The 26314-nt window shown below is 34.2% G+C and overlaps 2 protein-coding genes across 8 annotated transcripts in view; one reads left to right on the top strand and one right to left on the bottom strand.

Annotated features, from left to right (window-relative positions):
* Window positions 1-4: 4 nt before the first annotated feature.
* On the bottom strand, window positions 5-2438 carry mRpL11 (mitochondrial ribosomal protein L11). The gene is made up of 4 exons (XM_076458300.1): window positions 2125-2438; window positions 1686-1781; window positions 607-700; window positions 5-390 (listed from the first exon to the last, which is right to left on the bottom strand). The coding sequence occupies exons 1-4, from the start codon at window positions 2257-2259 to the stop codon at window positions 125-127; spliced, it is 591 nt and encodes a 196-aa protein (XP_076314415.1). The 5' UTR covers window positions 2260-2438; the 3' UTR covers window positions 5-124.
* A 6732-nt stretch (window positions 2439-9170) lies between these two features.
* LOC143226826 (uncharacterized) overlaps window positions 9171-26314 on the top strand; it is a 35131-nt gene continuing 17987 nt past the window's right edge. For 2 of the 7 annotated variants that reach the window (XR_013014761.1, XM_076458290.1), the window contains exons 1-9: window positions 9200-9720; window positions 9997-10204; window positions 17563-17669; window positions 19493-19698; window positions 20089-20263; window positions 21354-21525; window positions 21731-21831; window positions 23413-23557; window positions 25622-25873. Coding sequence is in view for 6 of the 7 variants with exons in the window: in XM_076458290.1 (XP_076314405.1) it covers window positions 9376-9720; window positions 9997-10204; window positions 17563-17669; window positions 19493-19698; window positions 20089-20263; window positions 21354-21525; window positions 21731-21831; window positions 23413-23557; window positions 25622-25873 (1711 nt within the window). In the remaining variant the exon portion in view is untranslated. Of the gene's footprint in view, window positions 9721-9996; window positions 10205-17562; window positions 17670-19492; window positions 19699-20088; window positions 20264-21353; window positions 21526-21730; window positions 21832-23412; window positions 23558-25621; window positions 25874-26314 lie in introns of all 7 variants that reach the window. The other 5 variants (XM_076458289.1, XM_076458291.1, XM_076458293.1 and 2 more) reach the window with 5 other exon arrangements.

The following is a 26314-nucleotide window of genomic DNA, read 5'->3' as shown; positions in this document are numbered from 1 at the left end:
GCACTGATAGCTACAATAATTTATTTCAGCTTGATATCACTACAAAAAATAATTAACAATGGATCTGTACACACTATTTTGCAGTTATTTGATATTTCTAGTATAAATTTTAAACTGCCCTCTACTATGCTGTCCTCAACATTTTAGCTTGTCGTTTTTCCTCTAACTCTGCCAAATGCTGCTTGATTATTTCCTTCCGTTCTTCAAGAAACTTTCCATAATCTTCCTCATTCAAGTGATGTACCACTTCAATGCCACATGTTTTGGCAGAGTCAATGATGTCTTGACAAACCTTTTGAAGAGGGACACAGTCATATGTAGGATCCTGGCTCTTTATTTTTGCTATTTCATAGACATGCTTGACTGTAATTTTCCCAGCAATGTCTGAAGCTGTTGGAAAATGTAAACATGACAAAACTGGTAAAACAGACATCAGTCAATACACAGTGACTAAGTGAAATAAAGCTTGATAATGTAAAAGAAACAAATGATCTATTAACAAGTGGGTGATTAACACATGAGGAATCAAGTTTAGACTTGTTCTACATTACTGAAGTTAAACTTTTCGTGTATTAAATAGCAATCATAAGTGCTGACAATACTTACGTGGTTTCACTGATCCTCTCTCACAGCCTGCTGCCTGTTTCACAAAGTAACTAACTGGCGGATTATGAATGACCAATACATAACTACGGTCAGGCTAATTAATAAGAATTAATTCATTAATACAGGTTTTTTTATAAATTAAAAACATTTAAATAATTTTTTATTGACCACTCCAGTCTTCCATCTGGCTTGGAGGTGATTTTGGAGGCTCTGTGCTGAGTCCTGAGCATGAACATCATCTCCAAACCAGAGAGAAGACTGAAGCAGTCCATAGGAAGCTATGATAACAAACCACCTAAAAATTTCTTTAAAATAAAAGAACAGCTTGTTTCCAAATAGCTTCAACATTTTTGCTGTCTTATCTCACCAGCAAAAAAAAAGAAAATTTTCTGAGTGTGCTAAGAGCATAAATTTATTTTACTAATAATATTTCTGATCCATATCTTTTTAAGTTTTTTACCTAACTTGTTTCACTGAAGCTGATAAGTTCAGTATTTAATTTATTCTATCAGAACATTAAAATATTGAATTTTACTGTTGTTTGGAGCAATAGCTTTAAAAACAATGACACTCGAGCTTCAACACAAATTAGATAAAAATATTTCATTGGACATGAAATAATAGAAAAGAGTAAATTTCATATAATGTATTTTTGGTCAGTAGTATAAAGTTTATACATATATTACCACCAGCAATTAAATAATTTATAATTAATTTTGAAAAGTCAGAAAACTATATTACGAGAAATTATAAGTTTACTAAATCATATTCTACTAGTGCTGGAACAAACTATGAGTCAATAGTTTGTTTTTTTTTAATTTCTTATTTACTAAATGTGGCATTAGAAAGAAAGAAATTACAACTTGGAAATTAAACATTTTATAGAACATCGTGATGCACAATTTGTAATATTTTAATTTTGGAATATGGTGATAGAATATATAAATAGCTTCCAATGCAGGAGTATTACATATATATGAGTGGGATCATAATAAGGAAAAACAATTAGGCTAAAATAAATATTTTTTTTAACGTATCGTGTATTAGATAAACAAGTTTTTCACATCGGTAAAACATACGTTCACAGTTATCCTGCATGGTAGAGGTATCCCTTCTTTAATATCTTTTGTTCTCTCATTGAAGTCTTTGCAAAACTGGACTATATTGATTCCTCTCTAAAACAATGAAAGGTAAAATGTTCATGTTACAATTTATAAACAAACAGTTAGTTCTATTTTAAAATTACGATGCTAAAACTATTAATAACCAGAATGGAAATAAATCACCGAGTATTTAAAGCTAATTAGTTTTAAACTGCATAAAAATTTAATAATAAAAGCTGACTTCCAATTACTTTAAAAACTTCGTTTACATACCTCAGGAATCTCATATTACTAAGTGATCACATACTACACACTGTAAATGATTAAGTGCGTGTTTTTTGAAAATTACAATGCGTTTAATGTTTTGTATTTAATTCATCATTATTTTGATACCCAACGTAATATTTTAATTTACCTGACCAAGCTGAGGCCCCAGAGGCGGTCCTGCCACAGCCATACCAGCTGGGATGTAAGTTTTAAGCATTGGTCCATGAACTACTTTCTCTACAATTTTCTTTGCAGTTTTCAAACGTTTAATGTTTCTTGACATATTCTTTCTCGATTTTAAAAGTTTAAATAATTAACGAATTTAGATAAATTTCGAATAATTTATATACATACATATATTACCCTTCTCGCATCAAATGTTTATTTGTTCACAGATTCGTTACACAAACCTAAGCCTGACGTACTAATGTATCTCATCAAATCCTCGCTGTTTTCTAGCGTCCTCTTATGCTCATAAATATAACTATTAATATTTGAAAATTATTTTGAATACTTCTCTGCGTGTATTTGTTCGTAGTGAGATTTCTGTGCTCTGCCAACTTCGGGCATTGAAGCTCGATTTCTACCGTTGTAAATTCGCAGACATGCCGCTATTCTACTGACATGTGTGTTTATATATGTATATTATTATTATTAAAATACTTATCATTTCTACAAAAAAGTTTTAAAGTCCATTTCTAATTCCCATATTTAGTTTTATTTTCTATATAGTGACCCCATAATTGTATAATTAAAAATGATTATTACTTGATAAGCCTTTACAAATACCTTTAGCAAAAATGTTCAATAATCATACGAAAGAAGTTTGCTTTATGAGCAAAAGTGTTAATATGCATACCAGCCATTCTGAGATACAGGTGACTTTTCAATTCCTTGTCTGTATTTCTTGTTTTGTTTGTTTGTAATTAAGCACAAAACTACACAAAAGATTATTTGTGCTCTGCCTGTCATGGATACCGTAGCCATACTATATTTCTTGTTATAATGTATTTTTATTGTAATTATCTTACTTATTCAGCCTATGCAAACTATTCAGACATGTCAAGTTATAATGAAATATTCATGAGAGAAAATGAGTTACTTTATTTTATTCTTTCTACTTATTTTACTTTCCGTAGTGTGTTTATATTTTAAAATGTAACATTTCTTTTAGTAGGAAATTGATATGTGTTTGTTTCAGAAGTTTCACATAAAGCTGTCAAATCTGCATTATAAAATATACATTTACACCAGGAGAACGTCTAAGGCATAATTCCCTCTCTCCTAAGTCCCACTAGCAGATTCTACACGACTGCTGTTGTCTTGCTGTTGACATCTTCAGATCATCATGGTGTCAGAAAGCCTGATTCACAGGTGGTCACTTCCTTCTCATACTGTGTTGGAGAGGTCACCCTTCATCTCAGCCAGTCTTTGTTCCTGTTACACAAGGCCCAAACTTCTATTCCTTCAGCATTTATTTCAAGATAATGTCTTTGCTCTACTGGAATCTACTCAACTATTAAACAGTGTGTTATTACTTTCAGTGGTTTGTCTGTGAGGTCCACCCTTGTGGTTCTGTGGAATGGACTCAGGCACCTTTTCTGAAAGACTTTTTGCTTATGATAACTGTGTATATTCTACTTGGGTAGCAATTCGTCAGTACTATAGTCCTTGGTAAGGGAACTTCCTCATTGACAGCTGGAATTCCTATGAACTGCTCTCTCATCTGGAAGGCTTTTATCACAGTCTTCCAGTTTGGTGTTGTTTTGGAACCTGCCATACTTCTGCTTTCTCCAGAAGCGTTTTTTTATATTGGCTTCAGGATGTAGTGGTCTCAATGAAAGTGCATGTACATTTCATGCCATTCTTTGGTGATAGTAGCACATTTTCTAATGAGACAGGTCACCGGATCTTGGTGTTCCTCGTGCTTTGTCTCCTTTTTCAGCAGTATTAAAAGTGGTAATAATGAAGGCTAGTCTCATCTAGAGTCGTAGCTGATATTGCCATTCCTGAATACTTGGTTGTAGGGATAATTCTTCCTTCAGTGTGTAGCCCCTTTATCGTTAAAAGTGGTAAAACAACCTCAGTAGATTGCAGAGCTAATTTATGGGCTTGGATACTGTATAGATCAAGCCAAGCCTGAACATTCCAACTTTAGTGGATTTATTGGTCGCCTCATTTAGGAAGAAGTCCAATGCGTCATGTAGGAACTCAGTGGCTTAATAACAAGAAGAAGTTAGTTAGAGGGTCCATCTCAATCGTCGAGCAAGACAGGAAGATAACTGACTAGTTAGAGAAAGGGAAATTGAACATGGATAAAACTAGATCTTAAATGCTGAAGGTCCAGATTTCAACACTAAGATTCAAATGAGCATGTTGATTAATAGAAGCTGAAATGTGTGTTTATGACCGTGAAATCGGTATTGGTCAAATTACATGTTTACAGACTTAACGCTTACTCATGCTTATTCTAGTCCTTATAACAGATGCTCCAGAAACTTGAAGATTTTCCAATACATTACTTTCCCTGGGTACAGATTGAACAAATATCTATGGTTGTGTTTCTATCTGATGCAACAGAAACATGCATACCAAACTCTCCAGCCTAGCCTGATCCCCAGCCTATCATTTGATTATTTCATAGACAGAGCCCAGTTCCAGCAGGAGGGAATGGGTCGTGACTGCCTGGATCTTACATAGTCATATTGACACGGGTTAGATAATATTAATCTCACCTTTGGCTGATATTCCTTACCAACACATTCACTTCCTTTTCTTAAGGACTTTCTTCAATTTTCAAAATGTATAACGATTACGGTGTGAATTACAGTTTAACCACATGAGCTGTATCTTTGGCGCATTCCTATTACACTTACAGCCAGCATTTCGGTGCTTAAAAACTGTATTTTGTAATGAAAAAACATTTAATATAATTAGAAAACTGTTTTCTTATGAAAACTATTTCCAATTGCATGACTAAAATTTCTCAAACTACAACGTAATAAAACAGTGAGTACGTCACATTTATATGTACGTTTTATGATATCTAAGCTATTTGGGAATTTTATGTACTACTGACAATTTCACTCCCTTATTTATATTTGAGCTCGACCAAGTTGAAGTACTTTGAATTACGTTTATGAGGAGCGCCACATAAAATTATATTATAACCATTCAGTAAAACTGTTCCCAAGTCCATCCACTCTAAACAGATTCCTGCTTGAAACGTTTCAGGAACTAATCAAATAATGTCATGGTGTTCTCTTGAACATTGGAGGGCATGACCTGCTTGACTTTACTCGCAGGTTCCGTGTGTCAGGCCAAAGCCTTTCTCTCTTTTTCTTATAATCTTGATGAATGTCAGGAGGAGATGTCAGTGATGTTCTTGGTTTTGGATGGAAGCCACTCACAGGAACTTTAACACTCCAACAGGTAGTCGATTCGTGTTCTAGGTTTACAGTTATGGGCTACCTGAGGTGGCTCATATTATATCCCTGCAAGACTCTAAGTGTTGATAGTTGTAATCAGTGTTCATGTGGATCTTCCTGTCTTGAAATGTAACTTACCATACAGGTCACATCTTGCACTATTGCTTCACCCACAGAGAGACATCTCTGACTGGTAGAAATCGTTTACCAGTGGAACATTCATGCCACTGTAATGAAAAAACAGTGTCTTGACCAAAGCTGTGGCTGCTGTGTTCTGACTTATGATGATCTATGAATTGGGAGGAGACTTCTTTACACAATTTCGATCTTACGAGGCACAAGTCTATTCTAACAAACCTTTGTTATCTTCACTAAGACTGAACCTTAGGGTTGATAGCCGTGATCGTCTTTGAAACTTTAATAATGCTGATTTAGAACATTCAAAATATTTTAACGTAAGGTTTTTATAATAGAAGGTTCAGTGAAGCATCACCAAAAAGAAAGACAGAGCTGTTTCTTGTACGTAGAATAAATCAATTTTCAATAAAGTATTTGGATCTGTGCCAGTTAACGGATATATTCAGTTACTTAATGGATCAACAATGAAGTTGTATAAGTAAGTTTTTCTTTTTGTGAGTATAATACAGATTACAAGGTATTTCTGTTAGGGTGTCATTTCTAAAGTTAATTCAGTCTACATTTCACAGGTATAGATAACTTGTAAGAGCATTTCGAACTATTTTGTTATTATCATTGAAAGAATAAAATTACATGAATATTGCAAGAAGTGGGATTATTTTCAAAGAACAATGTTACAATAAGATTTTCCAAAATATTTTTCCTATCATTACAATTTCAAAAGGAGAAAAACTTTGGAAAAATATTCATTTAATCTGTTAAAATAATCCCATCCTCCAATAGCACAGAGGTATGTCTGCGGACTTACAACGCTAGAAACCGAGTTTCGATACCGGTGGTGGTTGAAGCACAGATAGCCTGGTACTTTACTGCAATCAAACTGTTAAAGTAATTAGAGTTAATATAATACCTCTGTAAACAACCTCTTAGTCTCAAATTATTAGTTTTTCAACTTTTATACTCGCCATTTCAGCCGTGGGAGCGTTATAATATTACGGTTAATTCCACTATTCGTTGGTTAAAGAGTAGCCCAAGAGTTGACAGTGGATGGTAAAGACTAGCTGCCTTCCCTGTAGTCTTATACTGTTAAATTAGGGACGGCTATCTCAGATAGACCTTGTGTAGCTTTGAGGAAAATTCACAAACAAACTGGCCCGGCATGGCCTAGCGCGTTAAGGCGTGCGCTTCGTAATCCGAGGGTCGCGGGTTCGCATCCCCGTCGCGCCAAACATGCTCGCCCTCCCAGCCGTGGGGGCGTTATAATGTAACGGTCAATCCCACTATTCGTTGGTAAAAGAGTAGCCCAAGAGTTGGCGGTGGGTGGTGATGACTAGCTGCTTTCCCTCTAGCCTTACACTGCTAAATTAGGGACGGCTAGCACAGATAGCCCTCGAGTAGCTTTGTGCGAAATTCCAAAAACAAACAAACAAACACACACGAAACTATATATAGAGGCAAAGAAAATCGTCCAAAAGAAATCTAAAAACGAAATATTTAAATAATTAAATCGGTTTTAAAACTTACGACGTATATATTAAACGTATCTTTCTGATTAACGATGTAGGCATGTTATTTGTTATTTTGCTATGATAACATTTGTATTTTTATTGACTACTAATATTAAGCACTGAATCTACATAAACAAGTTTCGAAAGATATTGCATAACATATAGTTAGTTGGTAAAACATGAATCCCATATCATAATTGTTGGTCCTTGGTAGTCCATTATTTTAATACAAAGATATGTTTACAGAATACTCCGGGCCTGGCATGGCCAAGCGTGTGACTCGTAATCTGAGGGTCGCGGGTTCGCATCCCCGTCGCGCCAAACATGCTCGCCCTTTCATCCGTGGGGGCGTTATAATGTAACGGTCAATCCCACTATTCGTTGGTAAAAGAGTAGCCCAAGAGTTGGCGGTGGGTGGTGATGACTAGCTGCCTTCCCTCTAGTCTTACACTGCTAAATTAGGGACGGCTAGCACAGATAGCCCTCGAGTAGCTTTGTGCGAAATTTCAAAAAAAAACAAAAAAAAAACAAACAAACAAAACAATATTTATATGGTTTTTGATTTATGTCATTTGTATTTTGTGTACTTTGAAACTTTAAACGTAGATTGTGGTATAAATAAAAGTACACACTGGTTTTTATTACGTTTAAACAAAATATCATAAAGTAGTCAATCGAACAATAAAACATTTGATTTTATTGATTATTTATAATCTTAAAATATATCATTCCAAATCACATTATTTAATCACAATATGTATCACGTATGGCAACGTATTTGAATGAAACAAGTTATCAACCAATCAGCATCAGTTATGAGCACTTAGTAGTTACGTCAAAATTAAAATTAAAAATATATGTGAAGAATATAACGGAATCAAGACGAATGAATTCACAATTTCAAAAATAAACCCAATAGTTCTTTAAAAAATAAACCTTCTTGCAACAAGAGGTGAAGGTTCACCTTTCCATAGCTTCTTGTTTGTCAAATCTCTTCAGTTTTCCTCAAATACCGTAAGACAAAGGAACCCATAACTCAAGTGTTGGTGGTGGAGGCGCTGCCTTGTTTTCTAGAGTAAAGGTACCCATAACTCAAGTGTTGGTGGTGGAGGCGCTGCCTTGTTTTCTAGAGTATTTGCTCAAATTTGGGGACGACTATACCAAAATACTTTTTCGTCTAGCTTTGCACGAAAATAATAAATACAAACACCTTAAGCATTTTGAAATATTTAATTACAAAGCCATGTTTATTAATAATGACCTCAAATAATCAGTATATGAAAATGTCAAATGAAAGGTCAACATAAAACTATTACTGGTATTTTACTGTTCTTAAAATCTAGAAATAGACTCTTAATTAAAACTGCCTTTATTACAGAACCTCAGAAAATAGTTAGATTATTTTCTTTCAATATATGATAGATAAATTATTTAAATGTAATAAAATTATTTTGTTTATCAGACAATAAACATGCCGACAAATTGTAAGAAATGCTAATTTTCACACTCATATTTATATTCTCGGTTTGTTTGTTTGGCTTACTTTTGAATTTTGCGCAAAGCTACACGAGAACTATCTGCGCTAGCCGTCACTGATTTAGCAATATAAGACTAGCGGGAAGGCAGCTAATCATCATCACCCACCGCCAACTCTTGGGCTACTCTTTTACTAATGAATAGTGTGATTGACCGTCACATTATAACGCCCCCATGGCTGAAAGGACGAGCATGTTTGGTGTGACGGACATTCGAGCCCGCAACCCTCGGATTACAAGTCGAGTGCCTTAACCGCCTGGCCATGTCGGGGCCTTTATCTTCTCGGCCGGAATTATTCAGCTGCTACACCTTTCTTATTTTTATTTGGTACGTAAAAGTTGTGATACTGATTTATGTCACCTACTTGTTTTTAATATTTTGGATTAGCATTACTCACGTTAATATCAGCCATTACTTTTGGTAACAAGGAAGTTTTACATCCGTGTAGCCGGCACCTTATAGGACGATCATTCAACAAAGATGTATTTTACTAAATCTTGCACAACGGTTTCGATGGAGAATTTGCTTTGCTACAAAAGCATGAAAAGTTGATTCACATACTGGTGATACCTAACTGGACAAACTGGTTCGGCTGGCGCGCGGACTTGTATAAATATAAAGAGAGACAATCTTTTTGTTGTTGTTTTTAGTGCTGAATAGACACGATTCGTCTTCGCCACCACAGAAAAACACATTTCCATACTTTCACTGCAGTTTGTTGGAATATCAAAGTGGTATGGACTATAGCACTATTAGTTTAGTTACGTTGAGAAACTGACCACTGGCAGCATGTGGGCAGAAGAAGTTTTGCCATGCGAGTTCCAAGAAGCCACTGCTCCTCAGCTTACAGAATCCAATAAGAGCCCACAAAGTCAAGCACCAACAGAAAAAAATAATGTCTTTACGAAAGGCTGTGGAGTCTCAGGGCTCCAGAGATTTATAACAGACGACAGTACAGCGATTGGAGAGAAATCCAACGATCCGTCTTCCAGTTCTTCAGCGTCAACAATAAGTAAACTCAAAGTCAACGAAAGAATTATTACTTCGCCTCTTACCCCTATAAAAACACCTGAAAAGTCTTTCCCTCAACTGGCATTCGATTGTTTGGAGGAACATGGAGATCGTCTCTGTGAGGTAAGCAAAACATTGTTTGTAATAGAAATAATCTTAATAGGTAAGCTGAATGCTCGAGAAAAAACAAAACAAAAAAATTTAGCTTCAGTTTGTATTAATACATTCTCATCCAATAGTATTTTCACAAAACTGTATTCTAGGTTGTATGAACAATTACTAATTTTTATAAAGCTTCTTTTTATAAAAGTGCATTCGAAAATTTCATATCATTATTATTTGATCATCGCATTTCTAAACCTTACATCGTAAGTATTTATGCTAACGTGTTTTATTAAGGTGGACGCATCAGATGGACGATTTTACACCTTTCGTCAAGTTGCCGACCTAAGTCGTCGAGTAGCCAGCGCCCTCATACGGCGAGGTTTACAGATGGGGGAATGTTTTTGTGTGTACATTCCTAATTCTATCGACTATGTTGTTGCATTTTTAGGAATAACAAGTGCTGGTGGTGTTGTCACGACTGCCAACCCCAGCTACGTGGCTGGTAAGTCTCCTAAATTAGTAACACTTTTAAGTAATTCGAAGAAAAAAGAAATTGTTTTATTAATTAAACACAAAGATGACGACTTATAAATTGAACTTATTTTGATGTGAAAGGCTACACAGATTTGAGGTTAAAAAAGTGGAGAGAAAAAAATTTGATACCAGTACGGTTCATTTCAGTGACCTTTAATGGGTGGGACGGCTTTAAGTTTTCGGATTTATAACACTAGAACAAGTAGTTCGATTCTCTTCGGTGAGCACAGCAGATAGCCCGAAGTGGCTTTGTTATAAAACACACACACACTGACATCTAACGGAAAACGGTCAGTTTGTTACTTTTTTCACTGATTATTTTACAGTTATACCCAGCTTGACAACCATTTGTCATGTTTCTTATCATTTTCTAATTATTTGAAGGATACACAGCGAACCACGTTTAGTTATCTATCTATCAGAAACATATACAAAGGATTGCATTTAGTTGCTTAGACATCTATAAGCATACATAAATAGTCGCGTTTAGTTGTCCATTTATCTACAAAGACGGACAAAGGATCGTGTTTGGTTATCAATCTATCTGTAAGTACATATACAAAGGATCATGTTTGATTATTCATGTACATATAAGCACCTTAAAAGGACTCTGCTTGATTATCTATCTCTCTATTAGCATATACGAAGGATCATGCTTCGTTATCCGTCGATCTATAAGTACGTATAAAGGATCACGTCTGGTTATCCACTTATATATATGTATATAAAAACAATTACATTTGGTTATTCATCTATCTATAAAGGCAAGGAAAATATCATATTTAGTTACCCATCTATTTAGAAGTGCATATAAAGGATCACGTTTACTTATCCATCTATCTAGAAGTGCATATAAAGGATCGTGTTTAGTTACCCATCTATCTCGAAGTACATATAAAGGATCATGTTTAGTTACCCATCTATCTAGAAGTGCATATAAAGGATCGTGTTTAGTTACCTATCTATCTAGAAGTGCATATAAAGGATCATGTTTAGTTACCCATTTATCTGTAAACACGTATAAAAGGATAATGTTTAGTTATCCATCTGTCTATATGTGTCTAAACACATATAATGGGTCATGTTTAGTAATCCATCTGTCTATAAACACATATAAAGGATCATGTTTTGTTATGTATATGTCTAAACACATATAAAGGATCATGTTTTGTCATGTATCTGTCTATAAACACATATAAAGGATCATGTTTTGTTATGTATATGTCTGTAAACACATATAAAGGATCATGTTTAGTTATGTATCTGTCTGTAAACACATATAAAGGATCATGTTTTGTTATGTATCTGTCTGTAAACACATATAAAGGATCATGTTTTGTTATGTATCTGTCTATAAACACATATCAAGGATCATGTTTTGTTATGTATATGTCTGTAAACACATATAAAGGATCATGTTTAGTTATGTATCTGTCTGTAAACACATATAAAGGATCATGTTTTGTTATGTATCTGTCTATAAACACATATAAAGGATCATGTTTTGTTATGTATCTGTCTGTAAACACATATAAAGGATCATGTTTTGTCATGTATCTGTCTATAAACACATATAAAGGATCATGTTTAGTTATCCACCTGTCTATAAATACATATAAAGGATCATGTTTTGTTATGTATATGTCTGTAAACACATATAAAGGATCATGTTTAGTTATGTATCTGTCTGTAAACACATATAAAGGATCATGTTTTGTTATGTATCTGTCTATAAACACATATAAAGGATCATGTTTTGTTATGTATATGTCTGTAAACACATATAAAGGATCATGTTTAGTTATGTATCTGTCTGTAAACACATATAAAGGATCATGTTTTGTTATGTATCTGTCTATAAACACATATAAAGGATCATGTTTTGTTATGTATCTGTCTATAAGCACATATAAAGGGTCATGTTTTGTTATGTATCTGTCTATAAACACATATAAAGGGTCATGTTTAGTAATCCATCTGTCTATAAACACATATAAAGGATCATGTTTTGTCATGTATCTGTCTATAAACACATATAAAGGATCATGTTTAGTTATCCATCTGTCTATAAACACATATAAAGGATCATGTTTTGTTATGTATATGTCTGTAAACACATATAAAGGATCATGTTTAGTTATGTATCTGTCTGTAAACACATATAAAGGATCATGTTTTGTTATGTATCTGTCTATAAACACATATAAAGGATCATGTTTTGTTATGTATCTGTCTATAAACACATATAAAGGATCATGTTTTGTTATGTATCTGTCTATAAACACATATAAAGGATCATGTTTTGTTATGTATCTGTCTATAAGCACATATAAAGGATCATGTTTTGTTATGTATCTGCCTATAAACACATATAAAAAGTCATGTTTTGTTATGTATCTGTCTATAAACACATATAAAGGGTCATGTTTAGTTATGTATATGTCTGTAAACACATATAAAGGATCATGTTTAGTTATGTATCTGTCTGTACACACATATAAAGGATCATGTTTTGTTATGTATCTGTCTGTACACACATATAAAGGATCATGTTTTGTTATGTATCTGTCTATAAACACATATAAAGGATCATGTTTTGTTATGTATATGTCTGTAAACACATATAAAGGATCATGTTTAGTTATGTATCTGTCTGTAAACACATATAAAGGATCATGTTTTGTTATGTATCTGTCTATAAACACATATAAAGGATCATGTTTTGTTATGTATCTGTCTATAAACACATATAAAGGATCATGTTTTGTTATGTATCTGTCTGTAAACACATATAAAGGATCATGTTTAGTTATGTATCTGTCTGTAAACACATATAAAGGATATTTTTTTATGTATCTGTCTATAAACACATATAAAGGATCATGTTTTGTTATGTATCTGTCTATAAACACATATAAAGGATCATGTTTTGTTATGTATCTGTCTATAAACACATATAAAGGATCATGTTTTGTTATGTATCTGTCTATAAACACATATAAAGGATCATGTTTTGTTATGTATATGTCTGTAAACACATATAAAGGATCATGTTTAGTTATGTATCTGTCTATAAACACATATAAAGGGTCATGTTTAGTAATCCATCTGTCTATAAACACATATAAAGGATCATGTTTTGTCATGTATCTGTCTATAAACACATATAAAGGATCATGTTTAGTTATCCATCTGTCTATAAACACATATAAAGGATCATGTTTTGTTATGTATCTGTCTATAAACACATATAAAGGATCATGTTTTGTTATGTATCTGTCTATAAGCACATATAAAGGATCATGTTTTGTTATGTATCTGTCTATAAACACATATAAAGGGTCATGTTTTGTTATGTATCTGTCTATAAACACATATAAAGGGTCATGTTTAGTAATCCATCTGTCTATAAACACATATAAAGGATCATGTTTTGTCATGTATCTGTCTATAAACACATATAAAGGATCATGTTTAGTTATCCATCTGTCTATAAACACATATAAAGGATCATGTTTAGTTATGTATCTGTCTATAAACACATATAAAGGATCATGTTTAGTTATCCATCTGTCTATAAACACATATAAAGGATCATGTTTTGTTATGTATCTGTCTATAAACACATATAAAGAATCATGTTTAGTTATCCATCTGTCTATGAACACATATAAAAGATCATGTTTGGTTATCCATCTGTTTATAAACAGATATAAACTCAATGTTAAACTAAACCATTATCAATCCTATTCCTTTCCACAGTTCTTCCATTAAATGTTTTGCCGAAATAAGTTTGGTGTTGTTTGTTTTATAGGTGCCGAATTATTTGCAGTAGGTGTCTATTACTTGTAAGCAATGAATTTCAACAATAAACAGACAGCACAAATTTCATTTGGTTTAAGATAACATATTTAATATAAATCAAACAAATGTACAAATATTCGTCAAATTTTTGGTTATCCCAGTTATATCTAGAGCTTTAAATAATTACATCTTTTTCATCAAAGTCCACACAGACAGATTCAATTGTTTTAGAACACTCTTTGACATGACAAATTATGCATGTCTGAAATAATTTTATTGTACTGATGTGTTTACACTTTCTACAGTAATATTTGTACGCTGTATACGACAATGACATCCAATCTTTCCCAACACGTACAGATTTTTTCACGAAACGTCATATGAATTTTTACACAAGTGAATCATTTTCACTGAAATTGGGTCACATTTTGTTATGTTTAAAATGTTTCCAACCACTGACTATAGATTTCTCTAGACCAATCGTGACCTGAGAGTCTTATCGGTCGTTCTAGAACTCAAAGATAACAAACATAATAATAAAAATTGTTCATTGAGGTAAATTAAGTAATAATTTGATGTAAGTAAGAGTTTATTTTCCGTATTTGTAAAAAACAAATTAGGCGATAGAAAAAAATGAAAATTATTTTCGAAATCTACATAGCTGAATAATAAAAATCCGTTATTGAATCCGAAACATTTTTATGAAGTTCAAATTCGCAGACCTGTATTATTCTTCTATATCTGTTATTACAATACAAGCTGTGAAACTCTAGAACTCAACGTTACAGCTAAGCTGACAATCACGAAGTCTAACTTCACTTTCACCAACTTAACTTATTTCCACTAACTTGATATATATATTCATTTCTCGATTGAGGCCTAGATCTTTCTACAATCTATGAGACCTCACATTATAAGAATACTTACTTAAAGTAATGAGAAAAACTCAGAAATTTCGAGTAACGTGACGTCATTTCACAACAACTGAACTACACAACACATGAATCATAAGCAATTACATAAGCTAACTATGATAAGTTATTGCTTCTAAAAGTACAAAACTTAACACTCGAAATGTATAACTATCTAAATTACAAGTTTCGTATCAAATTCAAGTGAAATAGTGGTGCATGTCTAACAAGAATAAATTGGTATCGTATATGGAAAAGTTGCTTTATTTCAAATGACATTAAATATTTATTAAAATTCAACATATTTATTTAAAATGCATTGTGTAATTTCAGCTGTCCTGAAATTAGTTTAAGGAACAGGAAACTTTAAGCCAAGAATTCGTTTTTATCAAGTCTGCACGAATTCCGTTAAGGAATTCACGAGACTTTATAAATGTTTTCACGAGACATTGCGAAAATCTTTCCTGAGCATTATTACACCTAATCTCTTTTGGTAAATATAGTTTTCCTTCCTGTTACTAGGTAGATTTAATGTGAAATATGTTTCTTGTCTTTGTTAGTATGAAAAATAAATTTGAATAAAATTTACCACATTGGTGCGAAAATCTTTTCTCATAAAAAGCGAGAACAGGAAAACAATTGAAGAGGAAAGCTTTGGAGAAATGTGTTTGTGTATACTTTTACCTCCAAAGTGACGAGAATGTGAATCAGAACATTTAAAGATCACAAGCCTGAACTATGCGTTCTTCACGTTGAAGTTGTGGGTTGTTTTATAAAGATAAGGGTATATCCGCATTATTGGGTTAAACAAGAGACAGCAGTGGTTGCTGTTGAATAGCTGTACTTTTCTAATCTGTCAGTTCCGTCGTACTACGATGCAGTGATTAGACGTTTTGCATATTATGGGAAAACAAAAAACGAACACAAGACTTAGAACAATGTTAAGCATGTTTTATTCAACATTTCGTTTCTATACTTTCCTGAGGTATCTATCACTTACAATGGCTAACATACTATACATTGTACTACATACCAGTGTTGTTGTTATTGTTAAGCACGAAGCTACAGAATGAGTTCTGCTCACAACGGGTATCGACATCCGAAATTTAGCGTTGTAAGCTAGTAGAGTTGTTGCTGAGTCTCTCTGGGTAACGGAGACTATGGAACAAAATTACTCAGATTGTATTTTCTACATTAAAAGTAAAACAAAATATGCAGCAATACCAATGTCTAATGACACGAATCTAGGTGTGAAGCCAAATATTATAGTGAAAATATCTTATAATGACGGGAAAAATTACAGAACATATGTTAAACAATCACGAGATGTTAAATGAAAAAAAATGACATTAAATATGACGTAAACAACACACAGGTACAAGATCTCCGATTAGAATGGCCATCTTGAGTCACAATTGATTTGTAGTTAAAATAAATAAATCTTCTTTATACTTATAGTCAAGGAAGTCATAATTTGAATAAAGTCATTATCTGAAGAAAGTCATTATCAGAATAATATATTTGAACTTGAGCAGCCACATGTCGGTCTGTCACATTTTACTGGCCCGGAATGCCCAGGTGGGTTAAGGCGTTCGACTCGTAATATAAGGGTCGCGGGCTCGAATCTCCATCGCACCAAACATGCTCGCCCTTTCAGCTGTGATGGCGTTATAATTAGACGGTCAATCTCACTATTCGTTGGTAAAAGAGTAGCCCAAGAGTTGGCGGTGGGTGGTAATGACTAGTTGCCTTCCCTCTAGCCTTACACTGCTAAATTAAGGACGGCTAGCGCAGATAGCCCTCTTGTAGCTTTGCGTGAAATGCAAAAACAGACAAAAGCAAACAAATACATTTTCTATATAGTGGTCCTCTATTGTCTTGTTAGCTTTGTTGAGTTGTTTTTTGGGGACGGTGATACGCAACGTCCACAGTGTTGCTTTGTGCACTATTCTGATATAATCACACCTAATAGACATGATTAGAATCGTGGTGTTTTTCGTTTATTTTGTTGTTACTTTTACGTATTTTTGAGAAAACATTGAAATAAATAAATAATTAAGTTTTTATCTTAGCTTGTAACAGTTCATTATTATATGCATGATGGATGAAGCTGAGAAATTCTAGGCTTAAAACGTAAACATGAAAATTTTTAGGCCGCTCGTCACTGTTTGGCAGCTGTGTTTCATAATTTATAAAATCAAATAAAAAACCTGCGCCTTCAAAGAAACGACTTTACTTATTTATTTCTAGAATTAAAATACCAAATCGTGAAACTAAGTCTAATTTTAGTTGTTTTTTTTTTAATCAGTAGTTACCCAAAATATTGTTTGTTCGGTAAATAAAATCTTCAGTGTGTGTTGGTTCAACACTATCAGCCCTCTGGTTGCGCATTTAAGTATCTGCCATTTAATTCTCCTGTGTAAGTTTTTCTTTATTTTTACACGTACGAATTCTATTTATTGTTTATAAAAAAAATATTTTGTTAACGAAAAGCGCATCTTGATTAATATTAATATATATATATATAATTATTCACAAAATTTTCACCTAACAAACTATTAGAAATATTTTAGGTATTAGTTTTATATTGATTAACATCTAATTATTGCAGAAGAACTTCAGTATCAACTCAACGACTGCAGCGCCGTTTATCTTCTAGCTACAGAAAGCAACATTCAGGAAGCTTTGAAAGTCAAGCAAAATGTTTTAAGCCTAAAGGTAAGCTACAGTTACAATGAATGTAGGAATAATTATTATTGCGTGAACCTGTATAAATAGGTTGTAATTTTCAGGCGAAATCTCTACGAACATATGGTGACACTTTACTTTTACCGAAGACACAGGTTGCGTTTTTAGCTATTTACTCACATTTGAGCAAGTTCTAATAACATACTTAAGCCCGGCATGGTCAGGTAGTTAGGGTACTCGGCTCGTAATTTGAGGGTCGCAGGTTCGAATCCTCCACACTAAGGATATCTGCCCTTTCATTCGTGGGTATGTTGTAATGTTATGGCCAGTCCCAGTGTTTGTTGGTGAAAGAATAGCCCAAGAGTTGGCGGTGGGTTGTGATGAATAGCTGCCGTCCCTATAGTCTTACACCGCTAAATTAGGGACGGCTAGCACAGATAGCTTTCGTGTAGCTTTGAGCAAAATTCAAAAACATACAAACAAACGCATTTAATCTTGCACAACATTCTCATTCATTAATTTAACCTCTATCTGGTAGTTAGTTAAAATTTGGGGCTTGATCATAAGGTGCGCACAGACAGCCAGTCAATAGGATTTTCGTGTCAGTGGTTTCTGTTATTGCGCCTAAAATTAAGAAATATTTGGAGAAAAGTTTAAACAGTAATCTTAAAAGTTGGATAATTTATCTTTTTTTACTATTTTAAATAAAACTTATAGGTTACAAAAATCGAATATTACTAAGACTAAAGTTGTTTTATATCAGCAGTATATTTGCAATTTTGTTATTCACACGGTATATTTGAACACATTAACATAAATTTATATCAATAAAACTCAAACAAAGGAAGAAGATTCATTAGCGACTATCAGAATAGTAAATCTGAGTTTAAAACTTGAAGTCACGGTTTCTTATAGACGCCATAGGATTGGAGATCTTTAATAAATTGTGACAAGCGTTTAAAGCCCAAAACATACACTTAGTTTATTTACATTTAACATCAACATTTTGCTGGTAACCCTAAACAGGCTACTTAATCAAAACGGTGTTATATTTTGTGGTATCCTTAGACCTGAGTTGTAAGTTCAGCGGGCTTGTAATGGATTTCGATATTCTTGGTGGGGCAGAGCACAAATAGCCCAATATATAGTTTTATGCGTTACAACAAACAGACTCTCTTTGGGTAAGAATAACAGTTCGGCTCAAAAGGCATCACACTAGACAGAATATTAAACAATAAGTAAAACAGAAAGCTTACTTGTTAGAACAAGGAAAGATGTTTTTTTTTTTATAGGCAGGACATGTGCAAACAAACACAAAGGATGACACCTGTGTTTAACTAATGAGACCAAAGAAATGTGCGAAAATTCTGTGTAAGAATCAACCTCCATATATGGATGTATGTATACGAAATGTGCAATTTTCTAAACTGCAAGGAAAAGAAATGTGTTCATATCACAACTGTATACCCTCCCTCTTTGTTGTTCTTTTTAAATATGGGTGCCGGCATGGCCAGGCGTGTTAAGGCGTGCGGCTCGTAATCTGAGGGTCGCGGGTTCGCATCCCTGTCGCGCCAAACATGTTCGCCCTTTCAGCCGTGAGGGCGTTATAATGTTACGGTCAATCCCACTATTCGTTGGTAAAAGAGTAGCCAAAGAGTTGGCGGTGGGTAGTGATGACTAGTTGCCTTCCCTCTAGTCTTGCACTGCTAAATTAGGGACGGCTAGCACAGATAGCCCTCGAGTTGCTTTGTGCGAAATTCAAAAACAAAAACAAAACATATTATACTCACTCTTACACTTTAACCTCTTCTTATTAGTTATATATATATATATATTTCTATATTATTTTCCAGGAGATATTTGTTCTGGGGAATAAGGAAAAGCGCTGTAGTAGGTTTTCTGATCTTCTCGAAGATGATGGTTCGTTTTTTCATAAGCCAGTTACAGTTGAAGCCCGAGAGGTGTCGCTAGTACTGCCATATTCCAGTGGAACAACATGGTTGCCTAAAGGAGTTATTCTGACACATCATAACATTATTTCCAACATATATCAAGTGACGCAAGTAGTTGAAGAGAATCGTTTTAAACCATAAGCCAGATGACGTGAAAGATTAATTCTCAGCCTTTTTTCATAGGATTTCTTTTATTTCATTTAATGAACTATTAGAATCATGAAAATAAAGTAATGTATTAATTCTACTGAAGAGAGAGAAACGTATAACATTAAATATAAAGTATATATTAGAAAAGATAAAAATATAGGAGTAATATACGTTATTAAGAACACCAGTTTAAGCAAACTCTTTAGTAAAAGTGGGACATCTTTAAGGGTCTATCTCTTATTAACTTTATTTATATTTATGTTAGAAAAACAGACAAAATAGGAATAAACTAATCAACTGTATTTTGCTTATATGAATAATTTTTATTTCTTCTTTATTATCAACAGACATCCTGACATCTTTCCCCTCACAACGAAGGACGTCATACTCGGAGTTTTACCATTTTTTCATTGCTTTGGCCTGGTTTTAGTTTCCTTGTGTAGTGTCATCCGAGGATGTTCAGTGGTTGTGACGTCACGATTCAAACCGGAACTTTTCTTGACAGCTGTCCAACAATATAAGGTCAGTCCAACAGCCAAGGGCAAAACAATTAGATTTTTTTATTTATTTTTTGCAGAAAGCTACTCCAGGACTAGTTACGCCAGGGCATCCCTAAATTTGAGGTGCTAGACTAAGGGGAAGACAGCAAGCACGTCAACACCACCCACTGGCAACTCCTGGACTAGTCTCATCAACGTAAAATGGGACTGATTGTAACATTACAATGCTCTCATCTCTGAAAGGGCAAATATCTTCAAAGAAGGGTTTTAATCCCGCGATTCTAAACAGAGTGCGAGTAAAACAACCTAACAGCCAGACCAGGTCAAGCTCTAAATCATCAACGTAAAATGGGACTGATTGTAACATTACAATGCTCTCATCTCTGAAAGGGCGAATATCTTCAAAGAAGGGTTTTAATCCCGCGATTCTATACAGAGTGCGAGTGAAGCAACCTAACAGCCAGACCAGGTCAAGCTCTAACCAGGAGTATCAATAATACCATCGTGGGGAACGTACTTATAATAACCTTTTGCTTTTCGTTTTGTCTCTTTTAACTTCATCTCATTTAAACCAAATATACTTTCAGAACAATCCCCAAAGTTGCTCAGTAGTAACTTGAGGGCTTATAGCACCAAAGTTTAGGGCGTGATCCCTAGAGTGGGCATAATGTACAAAGTTCATAATGTAGTTTTACACTTAAAAGTCCTCCTAGTAGAACAATGGTAAGTTTAAAAACTTACAGTGCTGAAATCTGAGGCTGGATTCCCTACGGTGGATACAGCAGATAGTCCAATGTGTTTTTTCTCTGAAACAAATAAACATAACAACAATATCTAAGAATATTTTAAAGTATATAATTATAGAAAACTCTTCCAAGTGGCAGAGCAGAAGGTCTGCGGATTTACAATACTAAAAATCGGGTTTTGATACCCATGGTGGGCAGAGCACAGATAGCTTATTGTGTAGCTTTGTGCTTAATTCAAAAACAACAACAACAGTAACTATAGGAAACACAACTGTTTAAAAAGTATTAATTAATCTTATAAATTGTCAGCAAAACTTCCAACCTCTTTCCTTTATTCGATAAACTATCATCTAATTCACTATTTAGGTGACAGTCATTTTACTGGCTCCTCCAATAGCCCAGTTCTTGGTAGAGAGTCCTCTAGTGGATAAATATGATCTTTCGAGTGTGACAACAATCCTCAGTGGGGCTGCAGCCTTACATCCACAAGTTGCTGTCAAGTTACAAGCAAAATTCCCTTCTGCACGGATTGGCCAAGGTAGAAATCATCTTGAATAAGGCTTAAATATTTTGTTATATTTTCTTATTCAATAACGTACCACCACCAGTTCGGACTTATTTATATTTATGAAGGCAGAAAGAAATGTTTTATAAACCTGAATGTTCATAATTTTGGAACAATTTAACTAAACTTTTCTACAAAGTCCACATGAACATCAAAAACTATTATTATTTGCCACTAGGCTATGGAATGACTGAAGTTAGTCCAGTAGCTTGTGTGCCATTGGTTGGTCAGACGCTATATGAATCAGTTGGGGTTCCAGTTCCCGGCACCAGAATGAAGGTAAACAATATTTCTTACTTTGTTGTTGTTTTTACCCAACAAATAACTGTTTTATCGTGATACGTGTTTTATTGTTACATACAATCAAGAGTGAATTGGGTATTATGTAGACAATCGATCTTCTGACCATAACATGACGTCCATTATAGCTAATAATTTCGAGAGGGTGTTAAGAAAACGTTTGTTTTATTACGTTAACAATTACCAAGTTGTTATTATTTATTTTGATTTTTTTGCAACAAAACGTAAATTTCAATGAAGAAATTATAACATAGAGACCTAAGCATTTTTTTTTTAAATTTGTTACTTTTGTTACAGACTAGTTTCGTCGGATTCACGGCTCATCAGTGCTGCTTCAAACAGCAAAGCAAATCAATACATAAAGACGTTATGAGCCATTTTGGGGAAGAAAAAAGTAATCTACAAATAGAAAAATAGCTAGCTAGCCTACTGAATGATTTGATTTGTTTGTTTTGAATTTCGCGCAAAGCTACTCGAGGGCTATCTGCGCTAACCGTCCCTAATTTAACAGTGTAAGACTAGAGGGAAGGCAGCTAGTCGTCACCACCCACTGCAATCTCTTGAGCTACTACTTTACTAAGGAATAGTGTGATTGACTGTAAAATTATAACGTCTCCACGGCTGAAAGGGCGAACATGTTTACTGAATGATACTGAATATTTAACTATTTTGATATGTCGCACGTTACCCAAACATCTAAAGTATTTTTAATTTATACGTAGTGAGTGAAGAACCATAAATCATAACCAGATTTTGCACCACCAAACTCAGTATTTGTTTCAAATGGCGAAAGTACATGAATTGCGACTTTCGGAATTTTAAGCCGCGGCATAGCGGTCTACAGAACGCCTCTGAGTTTATTGGTTTGTGTTTTTCAAGTACAAACGTTTATATTAAACTCCGTCATCTCTTGACCGATTTTATATTTTATTAACTATTTTCTCATCAGGTGGTCAAACCCTTTCCATTGATGTATATGAACATGTCTGAAGTATCACAGACTAACATCCTGCCTAAAATAACTTCAGGCTGGAAGAGATCGTATTTAGTAATATAATTGGTTCTAGTACACGCGCACCCACGATTGGTACACAAATGTATAGCTATTAAAAAAGTGAAATAAAGGTCTCGTAGATTGATTTACTCTAATTCTGCCCAAAATAATCTCAAGTGTCTCATATACTGAATATTCTATAATGAAATAAATGAAGGTTGGGCCTCTATTTTCCTATCTACTAGTGCATGAAACTTTTGTGTCACCGTTTGTACACCAAACATAGAGGAACATTACAGACAACAGAAAGATGTTTGTGTTCATATTAAGTGGAAATAAAGTTTTCACGTACTAATGAAATGATACAAAGGTAACGTATATTGATAAGTAGCCTAGTAATTAAACTGTCTTGAAACGCATATGTCAACACATCTCAATGTAAACACAAATACGGTTATTCTGTAGTAGATAATTTAAAATATTTATGTATATGTGTTATTAATTAAACGTCAATAACAATAAGATACATTACACTCGTGTGATGACCGAGTTTTGTTCAAGAACAGATAGTCTCGATAGATGGTGGTGCCACCTTGGGGCCAGGTGAAAAAGGTGAAATTCTCATTTCTGGTCCACAAGTAATGAAAGGTTACCTCAATAATCCAAAGGCTACCAGGTTAATCATAGATGAGAACGGTTGGTTACACACAGGTAAGTGTGTGGTTAATTTATCCTAAAATTAGACTGCGTCTGTTTTCTCTTACGTTCGTTAAAACACAACATGACCTACGTTTAAAATTGCGTCTGTGAGAAAACAACAGCAAAGTATCACTGGCTTATTAAAGTAAAGCAAGTAATAGCTGAGTTTAAACCATAAAATATCATATTGCAGTTTGAAGTGTACAAGTCTTTATTTAATGTCATTATAATTTAACTGTTGTTCAAAATACTTATTGGTTAGTTTTACCTGGAAAGGTTTAACCACAGAAGAAAAAAATGGACGAGAAACTCTGGCCTTACTTCTTATCGAAATAGACGTCAAACTTATATTATGTAATAAGCTGTAGTGACCTGATGTTCAGGTGCTGAAAGGACAGACCCGTCTTATTGGTCACTTGTCTTAGTGATAAAAACAACAAATCGTCAGTCACATTGACTTACAAATGTAATACGTCTGCTTGACTTTTTCATTGTTGTGACACGTGCTTTCCTTCTTTCCCTTCCATCAAACATGCTCGCCCTTTCAACCGTAGGGGAATTAAAATGTGACAGTTAATCCCACAATTCATTGGTAGAGGGGTAGTCCAAAAGTTGGCGGTGGGTGGTGATGACTAGCTACCTTCCCTCTACTCTTTCACAGTTAAATTAGGGATGACTACCATTGTGTAGGTTTGCGTAATTGGAAACAAACCAAACCTTTTTGCCACCACAGAGGTTCCGTCTGTACGGTGTGACAAATCAAAGGCTGTGCAAGTCTGAACACGTGGACAGTTAAGTAAATGCTAATCGTCTAAATATACAATTATGTTATGAATTGTATAAGTTTTTAAAGAAGAAGAGAAGAACTTCTGCATTCCATTCATTATTCATGAAAATATTTATAAAATAATCAAGGTAATGCTAAAATCTTAAAGTTTATTTTTAAACAAAGCTACCAGAGGGCTATCCGTCCCTAATTTAGCAGTGTGAGACTAGAGGGAAGGCAGCTAGTCATCACCACTCACCGCCAACTCTTGGGCTACCCCTTTATCAACGAAGAGTGGCATTGACCGTCACATTATAACGCCCCCACGGCTGAAAGGGCGAGTATGTTTGGTGTAACGGGGATTCGAACCCATGACCCTCGGATTGTGAGTCGAGTGCCTTATCCACCTGGCCACGCTAAGCCAGACAATCATACCTCAGTGTTCGTACTTAAATCCAGTTATGAAGTGGCCTATTTTATGATGAATTCGATAAAGTTGGTAACTGAACGTTTCTTACATGTATAATTTGACTATTTTCGGTCGTTTGTTTTGTAAAATTATCAAAAAAACCCACTGAAATTATTTCAAAAACAATGCCAATTTTGGAAACATTATGAGACATAAAGTAAGTAAACGTTAAAAATTTGTAATAACGATTTGGAAATTAGGAACAACAGGTCAGCTGCTCCGGTGTTGAAATGTGGTCACTCTGTTATCAGTAGGCGTTTCATTTTGTTTGTTTTGAATTTCGCGCAAAGTTACACGAGACTGTCTGCCCCAGCCGTCCATAGTTTAGCAGTGTAAGACTAAAGGGAAGACAGCTAGTCATCACCACCTATCGCCAACTCTTTGATTACTCTTTTACCAACAAATAGTGGGATTGATTGCACATTATAACGTTCACACGGGTCACAACGAGCATGCTCTCCATTTGACCTCATCTAATGTTTTAATAAGGACATAACATTCTTTACAGCTATACTGATGTATTTTATTAAGTACTTCATTGAAAAATGAACTGTTAATGAAGGTCGCATAACGTAATTCAAAAGAAAACTACACAGTAACAGTAAACTGTTGTAGGCACTATATAACAAATACTGGTACAATTTTAACATCTCCTGTGGATTTCCATTTAAAAAAATACAATTTTATTAACTTGATGACATCATGATTTTTTCTAGACTTTATATACAAATCGCACACACAGTAACATTATCCAGGATTTATCAGTTACTAATTATATATATATATACATTTATCACTTTTTCGTTGGACATTGTAGTTTCCTGTTATTTTTTCTCTCCAGGGGACGTGGGTTTTTATACCGAAGATAAAAAATTTTATGTGGTGGAAAGAATCAAAGAGCTCATTAAGTATAAAGGCTACCAGGTGGCGCCAGCAGAGTTGGAACTTTTATTAATGAAACATCCAGGTATTTGTGACGCTGCTGTTGTGGGGGTGACAGATCCGAGGGTAGGAGAACTTGCACGTGCCTTTGTTGTTGTTAAGCCTTCTCATAACGATGTTACATCACAGAATGTTCAGGAATTCGTTGCAGGTATTACATAGTTTTATTAAGTATTGTGCAGGTGGGGCCATAACAAACATGTAATAAAAGAACACACCTTTTTCTTCGTTCTATTATCAGAACATATCTTTCTGCTTGATTAAGCTGCATACGCATAATAATTAATGTACTTATAACAAAACAGATGATCAAAGTGTCCGTCACCATTACAAAGACATAGGTGACATCTATAGACAATTAAGATGCACTTTACTAAGATGTTCCCCATGGCTCATCCTGTAGTCTACACAGGTTTAGAACCAGTAGAGTTATTTCGAATTTTAAAATTTAAAATTTGTGTATGAACTCCGATCTTATGCTTGAAATGAATTTTGTTTTACAAAATAAGTAAATATAAACGTTGGTGTTAATCAGATGCGTAACCTGATGAGGGGACCAAACCCCCCTGAAAATCTAGGCAAATTGACTATG

This window comes from Tachypleus tridentatus, chromosome 9 (assembly GCF_004210375.1).
Source record: "Tachypleus tridentatus isolate NWPU-2018 chromosome 9, ASM421037v1, whole genome shotgun sequence".
Lineage (NCBI taxonomy): Eukaryota > Metazoa > Arthropoda > Merostomata > Xiphosura > Limulidae > Tachypleus > Tachypleus tridentatus.
This window is presented reverse-complemented; position numbering and strand designations above follow the sequence as displayed.